Source organism: Drosophila melanogaster, chromosome 3R, assembly GCF_000001215.4.
Source record: "Drosophila melanogaster chromosome 3R".
Lineage (NCBI taxonomy): Eukaryota > Metazoa > Arthropoda > Insecta > Diptera > Drosophilidae > Drosophila > Drosophila melanogaster.
Genome location: NT_033777.3, coordinates 26,978,151 through 26,993,136, shown reverse-complemented (window position 1 = coordinate 26,993,136; position 14,986 = coordinate 26,978,151). Strand labels below are relative to the sequence as shown.

At 40.5% G+C, this 14,986-nt stretch overlaps 4 protein-coding genes across 10 annotated transcripts; 2 read left to right on the top strand and 2 right to left on the bottom strand.

Annotated features, from left to right (window-relative positions):
- Nucleotides 1-3,284: 3,284 nt before the first annotated feature.
- CG31076 (uncharacterized protein) lies at nt 3,285-4,102 on the top strand (the record flags this gene model as incomplete). The annotated part of the gene is made up of 4 exons (NM_170305.2): nt 3,285-3,380; nt 3,449-3,685; nt 3,764-3,912; nt 3,970-4,102. The coding sequence occupies exons 1-4, from the start codon at nt 3,351-3,353 to the stop codon at nt 4,100-4,102; spliced, it is 549 nt and encodes a 182-aa protein (NP_733184.2). The 5' UTR covers nt 3,285-3,350.
- Nucleotides 4,103-4,619: 517 nt separating this feature from the next.
- CG31075 (uncharacterized protein) lies at nt 4,620-7,513 on the top strand. 2 transcript variants are annotated; one of them, NM_170304.2, is made up of 5 exons: nt 4,620-4,729; nt 5,799-5,903; nt 5,975-6,075; nt 6,133-6,704; nt 6,768-7,513. In NM_170304.2, the coding sequence occupies exons 1-5, from the start codon at nt 4,694-4,696 to the stop codon at nt 7,409-7,411; spliced, it is 1,458 nt and encodes a 485-aa protein (NP_733183.1). In that variant the 5' UTR covers nt 4,620-4,693; the 3' UTR covers nt 7,412-7,513. The 2 variants fall into 2 exon arrangements, with proteins under 2 accessions (NP_733183.1, NP_001247324.1); NM_001260395.2 differs by lacking the exon at nt 4,620-4,729 and adding an exon at nt 5,486-5,725.
- On the bottom strand, nt 7,431-14,596 carry CG14253 (uncharacterized protein). 6 transcript variants are annotated; one of them, NM_001276074.1, is made up of 7 exons: nt 12,261-12,619; nt 12,036-12,185; nt 11,386-11,604; nt 8,920-9,174; nt 8,703-8,861; nt 8,501-8,642; nt 7,431-8,432 (listed from the first exon to the last, which is right to left on the bottom strand). In NM_001276074.1, the coding sequence occupies exons 3-7, from the start codon at nt 11,447-11,449 to the stop codon at nt 7,880-7,882; spliced, it is 1,173 nt and encodes a 390-aa protein (NP_001263003.1). In that variant the 5' UTR covers nt 11,450-11,604; nt 12,036-12,185; nt 12,261-12,619; the 3' UTR covers nt 7,431-7,879. The 6 variants fall into 6 exon arrangements, with proteins under 6 accessions (NP_001263003.1, NP_733181.1, NP_733180.1 ...); NM_170302.2 differs by having other exon boundaries at nt 12,036-12,619; NM_170301.2 differs by lacking the exon at nt 12,036-12,185 and having other exon boundaries at nt 11,386-11,623; nt 12,249-12,619.
- CG46313 (uncharacterized protein) lies at nt 7,431-14,596 on the bottom strand. Its single transcript, NM_001347791.1, has 5 exons — nt 14,269-14,596; nt 8,920-9,174; nt 8,703-8,861; nt 8,501-8,642; nt 7,431-8,432 (listed from the first exon to the last, which is right to left on the bottom strand). Exon 1 carries the CDS (start codon nt 14,472-14,474, stop codon nt 14,415-14,417), a length of 60 nt encoding a protein of 19 aa, NP_001334703.1. The 5' UTR covers nt 14,475-14,596; the 3' UTR covers nt 7,431-8,432; nt 8,501-8,642; nt 8,703-8,861; nt 8,920-9,174; nt 14,269-14,414.
- Nucleotides 14,597-14,986: the final 390 nt, after the last annotated feature.

The following is a 14,986-nucleotide window of genomic DNA, read 5'->3' as shown; positions in this document are numbered from 1 at the left end:
ATTGAAACATGGCATAGAAATTGATAAAATTGTTCAAAAATATCAGTAAAAATGTGCAAAATTATCCGTAAACGAGGTCAAAATATAGATTGTCATACCTTGCTGGACTCGTAAAAACATGCTTAATCGTTTGGCATTCAAGAATGAAAAAAAAATTTTTTGTCAATTTTTGCGAAAAATTACGATGTTACCCCTTATAAAAAATGGAAAATTTTGACAAAAAATTTAATTTCTGGAATCAAATCAAAAGTGATTGCGTTGGTTTGCTGAGGTCTTTAGCTCTCTAAAAAGGTGTTTTTCTTAGCTGTGGCTGCCATTTTGGCCGAGTTACAAGCTTAAGCCCATCAAATGTATAAGTACAAAAAGAAAAACTTGGTGAAAATCTGATCTTTAGTGATGAGATAAAAAAATTTGACAAATTTATTTAAGGTAAATTATATTGACTACAAGAACAGTTTTTATTCCATCCCTGGTCAAGAGAAAGACCAAAGGAGCTGCCGCAGATTGTGTCATCAAGGGTTCGAAATTTGGTGAAAATCAGGTCAACAGTGCAGTAGCACGTCCATCGATGAGTTATTGATTTGTGTCGAATACTCGATCTCCTGCCCTTCTCCTCGTGGCATTGGCTTAGTCTTGTTTTTCGATGCCCTTCGATCGCTTCAAATTGACATTGCCGGGGAGCTGCGTCCCTCTTGGGGGGAATTTCCATCGCAGCAGCTTAAAATAGACGAAGCGACCGGGGATGCGCCACTTGACTTGCCACTTGTTGCATTCAAGTGCCACGAACAGCAAAAGCCATAGAAGAAGCACAGCGGCCAACACGAATGGGGCAGATACTTTGGGGCTTTGTCATTGAGATGTGAACCCACAAGTCGATTAGTTGGCCAATGGCAGTGAAGAGGCGCATTCCATCGCCAGCGAAGAATGCGTAGGTCACTTGACTTAAAAACGGAGTAGAAGCAGCTGCAAACCTTGTGGTGGATATAGATACCCATCTCAGTGGTACAGAATGCCATATTATTGGACTTTCTACTTAACCGTTAACCATTTAAATCAATTTAAACCAAAGTCAGTTCATATAAAAATACCACTCACTTACAATCCCAAACCTCAAATTAACCTGAAAAAAATTTGACTTCCACATAAAGTGATTTACTGATTTCCGAGAAATGCTTCGACTACCATATTAAATAATTTTATTACACTCTATAGCAAGTGTATATTTTTCACTTTTACCACAAACACCGAAAATAAGAAGGCAACTGCAAACCAAACATGCAAATCATGCTTAAAAAAAGTTTATAAAAAAAAGCAGATCACAAGTAGATGTTATATATTTAACTGGGGCTTCAGCCCACACTCCGTAAATTATGACAAATGGCAGATGAATATGGTCTATTCCCTGGCATTCCCCCCTTCATTTGAATACGTTGACAAATCGTTCGGTTAAGTGACTTAATAGCTAGCCCGGAGGAGCATAATGATGATGATTACTGCGATCGGCGTCGTCGATTATCTCGTTAATTAAAGACCACAGACAACCAGAGCATTTTTGCACCGCTTGCCATTCCCGCCTCGTCAAGGTCACCCGATTTTAGCACAATTATCGAGGCCCTTATCCCAACCCATCATCATCGCCTCCGGTTTTATGTAACTCACTTACAGCCTGTGGGAAGTAATTAAAACTGGAGCAAGTCGAGTACTTTTTATTTACGAGGGTGGTTACCTGGATTTCGTGACCAGGTTCCTATGGCAATGTTAATGGGGCTTATACTAGACTGCTCCAACAATTTAATGAAGAAAATAAATTGAATTTCAGGATAAGTTAAATATTTCCTTAGTTTTTATATATGTAAAGAATGAAGTGCTGATAATTAGTCATCAAAGAGGTTGGTAAAAATACAATGCCATTAAAGGTTTTACTACGAGTTTTAATGGCTCAAGGAATTCTTGGAAAAGAAAGTTTTAGATACGAGTTTTTATTTATTCAAGTGGATTTTCGCTTTTCAGGGGTAACGCCTTACCGAATTGAAGACCACATGCCACGGACAACTGCATTTAACTTGTGCCCAAATATTGACATTGAATTATAATGCCCATTGAGACGCAAGGCAATCAAAGGCCTATATATAGAGTTACACACACTGGGCTATTACGGTCAAAAGTAGAGTGTAAGCAGGGGAAATAATAACATGGTTAGCGGACAAATACTTTGTCACTGACAGCGGTCAAAACATAAAGGGTAAAGGGTTTTCTTTCGCGAGATCTGCAACAGCTGTCAGCCAGGCCGGTTGCTCGTCACGTATCTCAAAGATATGCAAAAGTATATGAGTATCTACCCATCTGCCGGTGCGTATGGTTGGGTTTCATTGAATTGAGTGCCCGGCTAAATGCTGTGAGCCGCAATTTGTATCCCGCGCTTTGTTTACTTACGCTGTCATCCCCTTTTGTTGGGCACTAGGCCCAGCCTCCAGTCCAATTTGTTAGCCATTTGCAGTCAATCACAGTGTGGCCACTAACAAACAAGATTTTGTCCGTCCGCGTTGGTCTTTCCATTTGCCTTTTCATTTCGGCTCTTTAGTGGGCCGTCATCTCTGTTTGCCGGTCAGCTGGCAATTAAAAATGTATTTACCAGCTCTTTGCCATTGTGGAGCACTTATCGCGCCACTTGCACTTGACCAGTTCCGATTTGAAGTGGCTTAAAGCCATTCGAAGGACTAGCCCCTAAATGGCCGTTACTAAATGTGGTCTCCTATTTAAGTCCACTTGTCGTATACTCTATGTGCAATCATAGTCGCCCGCTGGCGCCATCTACATGTCAGTTAACTCTTGATAACTTATCACTAGCGTTTTTCTTCCTCTCTCGCCTTGAACAAGTTCAGGCGATGAAAGAAATCGTCAGTCGTGGAAAAAAGCTTCACAGAAGCCAAACAAAGTTATACGCAAACAAAGAGCATATGGAGTAGGTTACTGGAGTCGAGGGTTTCAACTTTTCAATACCTCATAGGCTCCGAAATATTTTAACTTTTTGATTCCAAGTGCCTTATCATTTTAGATAGCCTAATACCAAATAGCTGATAGCTGATCAATAGTTGATTATCTTTATTAATCATAATTTATAGATTCATTTTCATATGATTATCAACAAAAATCTTATATAAAAGCATATGCCCAGAAAAATCATGTATGTAGGGTATTTAAAAAATTAAAATGAAAAAATAAAGAGACAGTCCAAAAACAAAAGCATTCGGCTACGGAATGCAGCACAATCGAGCACTCATTTCAGTTGCTCACGAGGAGATCGCCGGTGAGGTATCTCGCTAACCACAGATACGATTTATCTCAGAGCAATGGAAAGGCCTGAAAATAACGACAGTCAGGTAGGAAAATCAAGCTTATCTAGCCAAGATTAAAAGTCGTATCTCTTTTATTTTGTCTACCGGTTTAGCTCATTTTGGTGCAACAGAATTTACGAACACTGCCCCAGGAATTAGTTAAGAAGCATGCTGATCATGTAGAGCAACTGGATCTAAGTCACAATTGTCTAAAGGATCTGTCTTGGTTGGCGGACTTCGAGCAGCTGCGTCATTTGGTGCTGGACAGCAATCGCATGCATGAGGCTCATTTGAGGACACTGACTTGCCCGCTGCCACAATTGGAAGTACTGATGCTCAACAAAAATGAGGTGAAGCCACAGAATCACAGTTCAATTGCTGTATATTAGAAATAAACGTCGAAAATTGCAATTTCTTATCGATTCCAGTTCAGTGACCTGCCGACGACAATGCGACTGATCAGAAAGTTCTTTCCCAATCTGCAGTATTTGAGCCTCCATGGCAATCCGATCTGCCCGGATGGCTTGGAACTGCAGCCGTTCTCCACATACCTGCGCTACGACTACGAGTACTATAGGTGGGTGTGTCTGTTACAATATTGATCTATCTATACATAGCTGCCGATCTGTTTCAGCAACTACATTGCACAGTCGCTGAGTAAACTGAAATTTCTGGATCATGGACTGGTTCAACGCACCTACAAATACGAAAGTTTCCCCATAAAAAATTACAATGGCAAACAGCTTATCCAGACGACAAGTGTCTGAAATTATAAGCAAATAAGACTATTTAACCTATTTATATTTAATGAAGTAAATTTTAAAACTCCCTATATTACCCATTGATCTATTAATTGAAGTTTGGGCATTTTATACAAGCTAAAGTATAAGACCACATCCTAGACACAATCCGTATAAGACAGTGTCTTGGATATCTAGCCAAGACATCAACCGCTCCCAAAAGCTTACAGTGGTCAAATTACAAACAAGTGTCATTAATAATTTTTTGTGATAAATCAATATCACCAAGTATAGTAAAAATAAATGTAGTATTAAAAACAATATATTTAACTAAAAATTCTGATATAACCATATTTAAGCCATATAACTTAAAGAATCGATGGACAATCCGTACACATTGTAGGGCACTTGTATATGCCGGCCGGCAAATGATAATTCAGAGGAGGACCACAAGCAAAGTGAGAATCTGATGAACGGCAGTGCAAAACAAATCGCTGATAGCCAGTTATCGGGGCTCTATATAAATCGGCATCTGGCAGCATTTCAGTTTCAGTTTCGCGACGTCTCCCAGACAGCCGGTTTCTATTCCAGTTCTTGAAGGTGTATATATCGCTCAATATGGCCGATCCCAACGCCAAGCCCAAGTACACAAAAGTGAGTATAAATATTGTGTGTGGGCAGCTGTCTATTAAATAATGCAAATCCCTCTTACTGCGCTGCACTTAAGCTAGGTGCATTGAACTTCCACTTTCTGCATTACAAGTTAAATGATTTAAAGTAAGCTGCCTAGTGAAACACATCAAACTCGTTTGTGTCGCAATTTAAGTACATATGTACAAATACTTGCAATTTTGGCCTCCTTACGCATATGTACGATTATTTTAAAAAAAAAACAGCAATTAGTTTGTTCGGAGATAGAGGGCTTAAATTGTTATCAACAGATGTGGGATGAAAAAAATAAACAGATTCGAAAAAAAAAAAAAAAAAGAAATAGAGCAATAATAATTAAGATGTTTGCTATGCTGATAAGAAAACATTCGTTGGGGACCAACATGAACTTTTTTCTGATACGAATAAGACTTTGAACGCTCATTTACAATGGCGAAATTATGAAAAAATATTATATATAAAAGAAAACTAATCAATTAGTCGAATATTTAATAAAGATTCTTTCTCTGTAAAGTAAAAACTCCTTATAATGCCCTTATTTTTAACGCCCACTTCTCTATATTCATTATTGTTTCCAATTGATTACAATAAGCGGACTACTTTATCTTGAAAGTTTAAGAACGCTGGTCGTACGATTTCATATCGCCCAACGACCCATTATAATTTAAATCAACACTAGATAACAGCCTCAAACTGCTTTGGTTTATTGTCAACAGTTTTGTATTTTTTACATGCTCGACAATTTGGAATCGTGACTAGAATTACACTTTACAGTGTTTACATTATCGCGTGTCCCCGGCAAATTGAAATGGGCCAATCGGGGGGGTTGATAACTTGTTTGAGCGGATAAGTAATCGCTGACAAACTGGGCTAACAATGATGAACAAATTGCAAAAACTACTGGCACACCAATTGGCTGTTTCACGAAAGTGGTCGAAATTTGATCATACTTATGCCCAGTGCGAACCCAATTACTGTCAGGTGGCGGAAAAGATTCCATTGGTTCCATTTACTTTCCACTAAATCAAAACTCACTTGATTTATTTATTTATAGCTTTTCATCAACAATGAGTTCGTTGATTCGGTGTCGGGCAAGACCTTTGCCACCTTCAATCCGGCTACATCCAAGGAGATTGTCCAAGTCTCCGAGGGAGATAAGGTGAGTCCAGCATTCTCGAAAGAGATACGATGGTGAAATGTACCTGTTGATTATTCTTAATATTTTATTAGGCTGATATCGACCTGGCTGTGAAAGCGGCCAAGAAAGCCTTCCATCGCGACTCGGAATGGCGCAAATTGAGTCCTCTGCAGCGCACCAATTTGATGAACAAGTTAGTTTTACCCATAAATCACACGTAAATAAAGTATAACAATATAATCCCCTGCAGACTTTGTGCCCTGATGGATCGGGACAAGGCATTCCTGGCCAGCTTGGAGACCCAGGACAATGGAAAGCCCTACGCTGAGGCCCTCTTCGATGTGACCTACTCGATCCTGACGCTGCAGTACTACGCCGGCTGGACCGACAAGTTCTTCGGCGACACCATTCCCGCTGGAGGCTTTGTCTCCATGACCCGCAAGGAACCGGTGGGCGTGGTGGGCCAGATCATACCCTGGAACTATCCCCTGCTGATGCTGGCCTGGAAGTGGGGCCCCGCTCTGGCCGTCGGATGCACCATCATCATGAAACCCGCGGAGCAAACTCCTCTGACTGCCCTTCACATGGCTGCTTTGGCGAAGGAGGCAGGCTTCCCAGCCGGTGTGATCAATGTGGTCAACGGATTTGGTCCCACTGCCGGTGCTGCTATCAGTGCTCATCCTGATATTGCCAAGGTGGCTTTCACCGGCTCCGTGGAAATCGGTCGGATTGTCATGCAGGCTGCAGCCACGTCGAACTTGAAGAGGGTCTCCCTGGAATTGGGCGGCAAGAGCCCCGTTGTGGTCTTCGATGATGCGGACAGTGAGTTACTTATCTCTTTAAAACTTAAGCATAAACCTACTAATTCCTGCTTTCCCCCATTAGTTGACTTCGCCGTGGAAACCACCCACGAGGCTCTGTTCTCCAATCACGGCCAGAGCTGCTGTGCCGGCAGTCGCACCTACGTTCACGAAAAGATCTACGACGAGTTCGTGGCCAAGGCAGCTGCCAAGGCAAAGGCCCGCAAGGTGGGCAATCCTTTCGAGCAGAATGTGCAGCAGGGTCCCCAGATCGACGATGACATGCTGACCAAGGTGTTGGGCTACATCGAGAGTGGCAAGAAGGAGGGTGCCAAGTTGCAGGCTGGTGGCAAGAGGATCGGCAATGTCGGTTTCTTCGTTGAGCCCACTGTCTTCTCGGACGTGAAGGATGATATGCGGATTGCCCAGGAGGAGATCTTTGGCCCCGTTCAGTCGATCTTCAAGTTCAGCTCCCTGGAGGAGATGATCGATCGGGCCAACAATGTGCAATATGGCCTGGCCGCCGGCGTTATTACCAATGACATCAACAAGGCACTGAAATTCGCCAACAATGTGGATGCCGGCTCCGTGTGGATCAACTGCTATGATGCCGTGCTGCCCTCCACCCCGTTCGGTGGATACAAGCACTCTGGCATTGGCAGGGAATTGGGCAAGGATGGCCTGGATAACTATCTGGAAACCAAGACCATCACCATGAAACTTCTTTAAGCTGGAACTTGAAGTGTTTCCTGTCTCGTATACACAATATTTGTATTTTATTCGCACTTGTTTTCGGTTTTATGTTGCATTTTAAATAAAACTCATGGATTTAAGTTACCAGAGGTTATAGTCAAAGGAATCGACTGGACAATGTGGCCTAACCAGGCATATTTCAAGCTCAGATTGAACTTATAAGCCCAAGAGTATGCAACAATAATGGTATTGTAGTATTTTCTATAGCCTTGATTAAACCACATTTTAGATATTTGATATCGAGGCACGAGTTCACTAAGCTAGGATAGTGAAAACTATCAATGAAATATCGATTGATCGAAGACTCTCGACTAGAGGGTCCCCTAAAACTTAACCTAAATTGTGTTAGTTGATAAAATATTCCTTAGTCGTTAGATATACTAAACACTAACACAACGTATAAAAATAAACCTGAGATTGCTGATCTGTTGGCTACCCGCAGGATTAGGCCAAGCTAGTTGGCGGAATCTGGGACTGGCTTTGCACCTCCAGAAGTGGAACTGCAAGATCGCTCAAGTGCGACCTGGCACTCTGATAGTCATCTTCCGATCTCGGACGCATCTGCGTCTGGTGCTGTGGACTGCTCTGCTGCACTACCTCAGTGTATACCGGTTGAATCTGAACTTGTGCAGAGCCATTTCGTCCGCTATCGAACATATCATCAATGTCCACCAGCTGGAAGTCCACGGCGAATACATAACGCAGCACCATGACCAGCAGAGCCACTATCCACAGTACCATTCCGATCAAGTAGCTGAAGCGGAAGAGCTCCAGATAAGTATCATGGGATACGTTGTGGTCGTGAATGATGGGACGCAACAGGGCGATGGCATCGCCGCAGGTGATGGCAGTGGGATCTGTGAGATTCTCCCTCAGTTGGCCACAGAGGTGCTTAAGGTGGCCATTGGTCAGGATTGTGTAGATTACACTGCACAAACTCATCACCGAGAAGATAACGATGGAGGGCACCACAATGCGCCACGGCTTCGGCAAAACTCTGAAAAATATTATTCGGTTATTAAATGATTATGAGCATAAGTTACCTGATTAAACCTATTTACTCACGAGCTCTTTTTGCTGCCTGTCTGGTAAATCAAACACATGGCTGTCCAGATAATGGCCACGATCTCTGATATGAGGGGAAATACGTAGACAAACTGAGCTCCTGGTCCTCTTTCCCAGACAGTGGCCATAACATCGATGGACACTGTGATAAAAGAATATATATTATTAACAAATTAAATAAAATTTGCTGCTTTACTCTTACTTGTGCTCAAAAAGTGGCGATCCGCCTCAGCATTGAAAGTGATCTTCGGTGGAGGAGTCGTCGTGGTAGAAATAACCTCCACTTTATTTTCAGCAATGAGACGCTCCAATTTCGGTCGATTCTCGATAGATTCGTAGATATGCGGTAACTTAAAGATTTCTATTAAGAAGTGTTTAATTTGATTATAAAGTACAAGTACATTCTTAGGCTATCTTACGGCTCTCGCTCTTCAGCGATTCAGGTGTGACATCCTGCACGGAGTACTGCCTTCCATAGGCATACTGGGTGGCTTTGATGAAATCCCGATGAAGGATCTCCTTGCTGGACTCATCCATTTTATCAACGCTGCGCTCCCGGAAGATAAGTTTGGCACTGACTATTCCCTCGTACAGATCACCCGATATCATGATCAGCGTTATGTTCCATAGTATGGAGAATACTGCTATCATGACCATGAGACATATTACTATATCTGAATAAAAAACAAAAAAAAGTTTATAATAACATTAGTAATTTAAAAATTTAAAATTTTTAAATACATGGACAGCTGGACAAAAATTCAAAGTCTGAATTTTCTTTGGTTCCATTTTATTCTCTTATTGAATTTAGATTTTGCATTTTGAATATGGCACACAGACGTAAAAATTAGACAATGAAATCATACTTTTAACCTCTAGCACGCTTTAGCATTGCAAACATGTTGTTCTATCAAACGGACCGCTGACAAATTTGAATTTGAAATTAATGGATCGCAAATAGACATGGCTGCATTTGGAAAATCAACTATTTATGGCTCCGCCAGGAGCCGTGGATCAAGTATACGCACTGTTGCGAACAATGGATTTCGGAATTATGAGAATGGAAAACACCAGTGATTGAAGGTTAGACATTCGATAATTTATGGCTTTCTAGTTATGTTCGGCCTGACTTTGTTTGTTTTGTGTAAGAATCCGCTAACTGTGAACTGGTCTTCGTATATTAACGCTTTTGTGTGAGTTTCTATCGGCGGTATGATATCATGGCAAATGTTGTAGAGCTCGGTTAACGAGTCGGTACGAAACATTTTCAGATGACGTCGATACCGTGACTGCCTCCCAATAAAATTCATTTCAATTGATGCAAATATTCCCGCATATTGTTCGAAATAAAGAGAAAACAATTCGCTGGCAGAGTCAACAAACAGATTCGTGGATAAATATACGACTATGCTCGGTGTGCATAATAAAAGTCCCATGGCGGAACCTGTCAAAAAAGGGGAAAATGTTATGTTACCATTCCATTTTATGGTTCATAATGGACAGCTGTATTTTACAAGTTCGCCCATCTATATAGAGAATAGATCATGAGCTGCTGCCGCAGATTTCATGCCCCAAGTGCTTTGAACGCATTAAGCGGAATGTTTTTCTGCTTTTCGGCCGGCCACCGACTCATTTATACACATATAGATACGAAGCGATTTACTGCGCGTTGCACGATCCGTCGCAAAGTGGCACCAACGGAATGACATCATTTCCATCATGAATTCGCTCTCATCTCCGGAACATGGGTAAATAATATTCAGCGGTAGTCGAGAAGTCGACAGTCGTTAGCTCAATCGTTTTTGGCCAGGTTTCGTTACTGTATTTGGCCCAAAAGAGGCGAAGCCTCACAGAGAAAACTATAAATAAATATTACAAATAGCTTTGGGATGTAATCTCCACCAGCATTAGTCAACTCAACATAGTTAATTTTTTGAAATTCCATTTCAAAAATCCTATTGGAATTTGGAATTTCAAGCAGCTAGCAATTTTCCTATCACTCTTGACTAAATGTTTGTTTACAAACGACGGCACCCGGAAGTTTGGCACTTTAGCCAATTTGTTAATGCCATTAACAGGAACCACATGGCGAATACGTACTATGAACTTCGCCCACTCAAATAAACTTTCCCCCACTTATCGATAGATGAGAGCTGCATCAAATGAACTATACACATTTATAGGAAGAAGATCGGCAGACCCAGCAAGACAAGTGTGAAATTGTTTATATTCAAACACAACAAAGTTTATATTAGCGTATGGACCCAAAAAGCTGTTGGCCAATTTAGCACCTTTAATGAGTTGATTGATGCTATAAAAACTGTATAAAGTTGGCAAATTTAGCTAGCAGTTGAAAATGCTGGCAGGCCTTGTGTTTTAACTGAGACTAACGTTACAACAGCTATAATCTATGTCCGATGAATTGAAAAAACATAATGAATTTATATACAAGTTGAAGAGCAGGATTCCCACTGTGAATTCACGTATATCGAATTATTTATTGGGTCGGTCTCTGCCCATTCGAAATATTCAAAACACTCGAATACATATACTCAATCGGTTTATTGATGCTGAAAGACGCGCCCCCAAAAAGCAGCCTCCATGACTGATGGACAAAATCGTGAAATGGCTTTAATTGACTTGAACATTTGCTGTCAATAGCAGCAGACAGTTCACCTCAAATTTAACCAATTGGCTTTTCGCAGTACGACATTCGAATTTCTAAATGTTTCTATGGATCTTGCTTTTTATTTTGGGTTTCACCTTCTTCCGCCCTCCGAAGGCCGACCCCAAAAATGTATTTTAGGAACCAAGGGCTGCCCTCAGTATTATTCTACAAACAGTAAGCATATTAAAATTGTTAAAATATTTTATATATGACGTACGATTTATATGGGCAATATCGCTGGTGGTTAGCTTTCCTTGTTTGTATTTTTTTATCAGCTCCATTTTGGCATGTTAGTTTTGATTGCGGGTTTTTTTTTTTTTAATTTTTCACATCCGAAACATATTTTCAACACATTTATTTGGTATTTATCCACAAAACTTCTAATAATAGTTTTTAATTTACATCTGCTTTCCAAAGGCGATTTTTATGGGTCTTGCTGGAAATAAATTACGTGACTGATGGATTTCAAAAATAGGGCATAAACATTTCTTATTAAGACAATGTTAAACAATTTGTCAAAATCTTGCATTACTTTCTGAATGCTATTAAGGGTTGGTCACAAATAAGAAATATTTTGAACATTGTTCATTTGCCTCCTTATCGGGCAATAGTCTTTATCGTTTGCAATTTGAATTTTCTTAGTTTATGTGATTTCTACGAATCAAGAGGGAATGATTTATTTTGCAAAAATGGGGATTTACAAAACAGCGCACGGAAATTTATAAGAAATATAATTAAGAATTGCGATCATAGATTAAGCTTCCACTTTTCAGCAAACTTAATGTAGCGCGTAGCCTTTTTGATTTTCGCCTCGATTCTGTTCACTTGACCGATTGAAATAATTGAGATTAATTGATTTGAAATTACCGAAAGTGTGCGGGTGTATTTGTTTGTCTGTTTGTACATATGAAAGGTATCCAGGCGAATTTAGCAATTGTATTTCGAACACTTTGGCTATCAATTTACATTTGGCGCGACCAGCAGTTGTTCGGGATTTCAATTTCCATTTCTATTTTCCTGTCACATTACGTATACGTAACGAACCGAAATTAACACCTTTTCGTTCTCGAACATACATACAAACATACATACATATGTGTTTTCCAGTGGCTTAAAGTCGTTCGGAATGGGTGTTTTTGGTTTGGGAAAAGTGACATCCGTCTAAGCTCATGAGTCAAGGTCAAGTTTTGGGTTGGTTTGTGGTGGGAAATGGGAAGGGGATGTAGGCGCCTTATACTCGATTTGACATTTATGTGGGTTATTTACACTGCTTCGATATCACTGATTTGCATAAAAAGCGATGGCACTGTTAATTGCCAAACACGAAATTAATCCACGCGACGTTCGGGCACGCATCCAAAAGATATAAAACCGCACCGAATCGGTTCCAAATTCTGCGTTCTATTCGCTCGCAATCCGTCTGACTTTCGTGACTGTTGTTCAGACACTGAGGCGACTATATGCCAGTCCATAATTCTCCAGCCGATTTCGTCTTTCTCTCGCTCTCATTCGCTCCACAGAGAGCGATATCTACAGCTCAAGTTCACTATGTGTTTGTTGCTTTTAAGGCGGCTCTCCGGAGCGAGCTTCTTCAGTTTTGTTTTGATTTCGAAAATCTGCAACTGGTTGTTTGGCTTTGTTTTGATTTGGTTCTTTCGTGTTGTTGACTGTTTTCTTGTTTTTTTGTTTTCTTGTTTTGTTCATAACCAACGGCGTGCGTGGGATGGGAATTCATTGTTTTATTTTTACATTCTAATTGGTGCGAATGTGGGTTTTGAGAATAACTTTGAAACGTAGTTTAAATTACGAAACAATTTGGCGTACATACCCATATCTCATTTCCATTTAATATATTTGCAGATTTATTTTATTCATAACTAATGAAAATGAGTCACACTGTTTTATTTCTGTGTACTCCTTGCTAACTACGCTTATGAATTTATACTCCCTAAAAAGTCTCCAGCTATTTGCCAAATTCATTATTCCCTTCATGTTTATTTATACAGTTTTATAAATAAACAAAAGCACAATTCGATTTGCATCTTCCATTATTGAGCTGCCTCAATCAGAAGCGCACATTAATCCGATATTCATAGAAACACAAATATCCTGTTCTGTTTGCAAGACCATTGTTTCGGCTTTTGGGCAGTTGCCATGGCCGCAATTATCGCCGATGACCTTGAAAGAACACGCCGCTTTTTCACGTCCAAGGTGAACTTAATTAGCGGCCAAAAGGCCTTCGAAGGACTCGTCGATGTGAGTGCTCCAAATCGCGTGCCTGGCAGGCATCTAGTTTTTTTCTGCTTCCTTATGCTAAACGCGAAACTTCATCTAACAATAACGCTCGTCACTCGGGAGCCGTTTAAGTTTTGAGGGTCTTATCGCAAATACTAGTCTCGTCATTTTCATTTTCATTTTTTTTCAAAAAGCTGATTTGAATGATATCACAATTTCTTAATAAACCACATATATTAAATTTCGTAACTCTACAAAGTAACTTGCTCTGTAATCTATAATTTGCGTAAGTCATGCTTATCGCGCTCCAAGCCTATTTGGAAACCAAAAATAACACCTCCTATTAAACTTGGCTAACCTAAACCAAACAATTACCACCCAAGGAACTTATTTATAGACTGAGTTGCGCCCAATAAAAACCATAATAACTATTTCCTCTGGTTAGAATGCCTTTCGCAGGCGATAAACATTTTTAGCCCTGACGATTTCTATTGAATCCACATCAACACATGTCATAATAAGGTCTTCGCCACCGTTAGATAAACAAGCAAATCATTCCTTGCCCCAATGTTGAAACTGGCGATGACGTCGTCCCCTTATGCAAATCCACAGCAGATAATGCGACGTACATGAATAAATTACAGAGTTACAAGGTTTCAGGTGAGTTATGGTGGTGATCAATCATATTCGAAACGAACTTGACTAGTAAAGTTTATTTTATAAAAAAAAATGCTTGCAATTTAAACATCTTACCATCATTTAAAAGTTATTTGAAAATATTTGTACAGTGATTTCAACACTTAAGCTTGGATGATTCAAGCATGTTCTACAGGGCGTATGCGCATTTTTTGATAAAACCACTTACGTTCGTAGCGTACCACTTCGCTTCTGGCTTCCCGGGTTAGCATCTGCAGACTATCACCAATCCGGCGTATCCTCTGCGGCCGGCTACCCATCTCTGATCCGCGGCACTTGGCAGCCGCATCTAATTACATACGTCTTTTTCGTCGTTTACAACAGACAAACAATTAGCAAAATTGCTAAACAAAAACTTAGCACTTGAGTGCGCATTATTGGACTCGATTCGCTCAGTTCGGTAGGACTTGGCACTAGCTTGGTGTGTCTGACCCGATGGAAAAGAAAAGCCACAACTGGAGACGTTCAGACGACACGACCGCTCGACGAGAACTGCGCGCACGCCAAGCGGCTATGGGTCATTAGGGGTATTTGCCGCTGCTCCGGGGAAAATTCAAATGCTATGGCGTCACTGGATAGTGGTGGTTACGCCACTATGCAAACAGCATAGAGCGTTCATAGATCCCTGCGAGTGGTGGGCTATCTTCGGGGGATGTATAACAAAGAAAAAAAGATTATAGAAGTCGAGCAAAAAAATATATAGCGTAATCTGAAACCTAGTATTTCAAAAAAGAAGTCATAAGCGAGCTATTTTCATATTTTATTTGTAATTATGTTCAAATGTTTAAATACTTTACCATTAAATTTTACCACATTTAGCTGAGACCATTGTCTTGGTACCTGGACATTTGCCATCTCTGATCCCTGGCAGCCAGACGACTTGTCTG

Bases quoted from the DNA above. Each gene is read 5' to 3' on its own strand.
- CG31075 (NM_001260395.2), top strand. From the start codon at position 5,621: ATGATGAACAAATTGCAAAAACTACTGGCACACCAATTGGCTGTTTCA. The intron at 5,726-5,798 runs GTGGCGGAAAAG...ATTTATTTATAG, and splicing joins GCGAACCCAATTACTGTCAG to CTTTTCATCAACAATGAGTT. The intron at 5,904-5,974 runs GTGAGTCCAGCA...ATATTTTATTAG, and splicing joins AAGTCTCCGAGGGAGATAAG to GCTGATATCGACCTGGCTGT.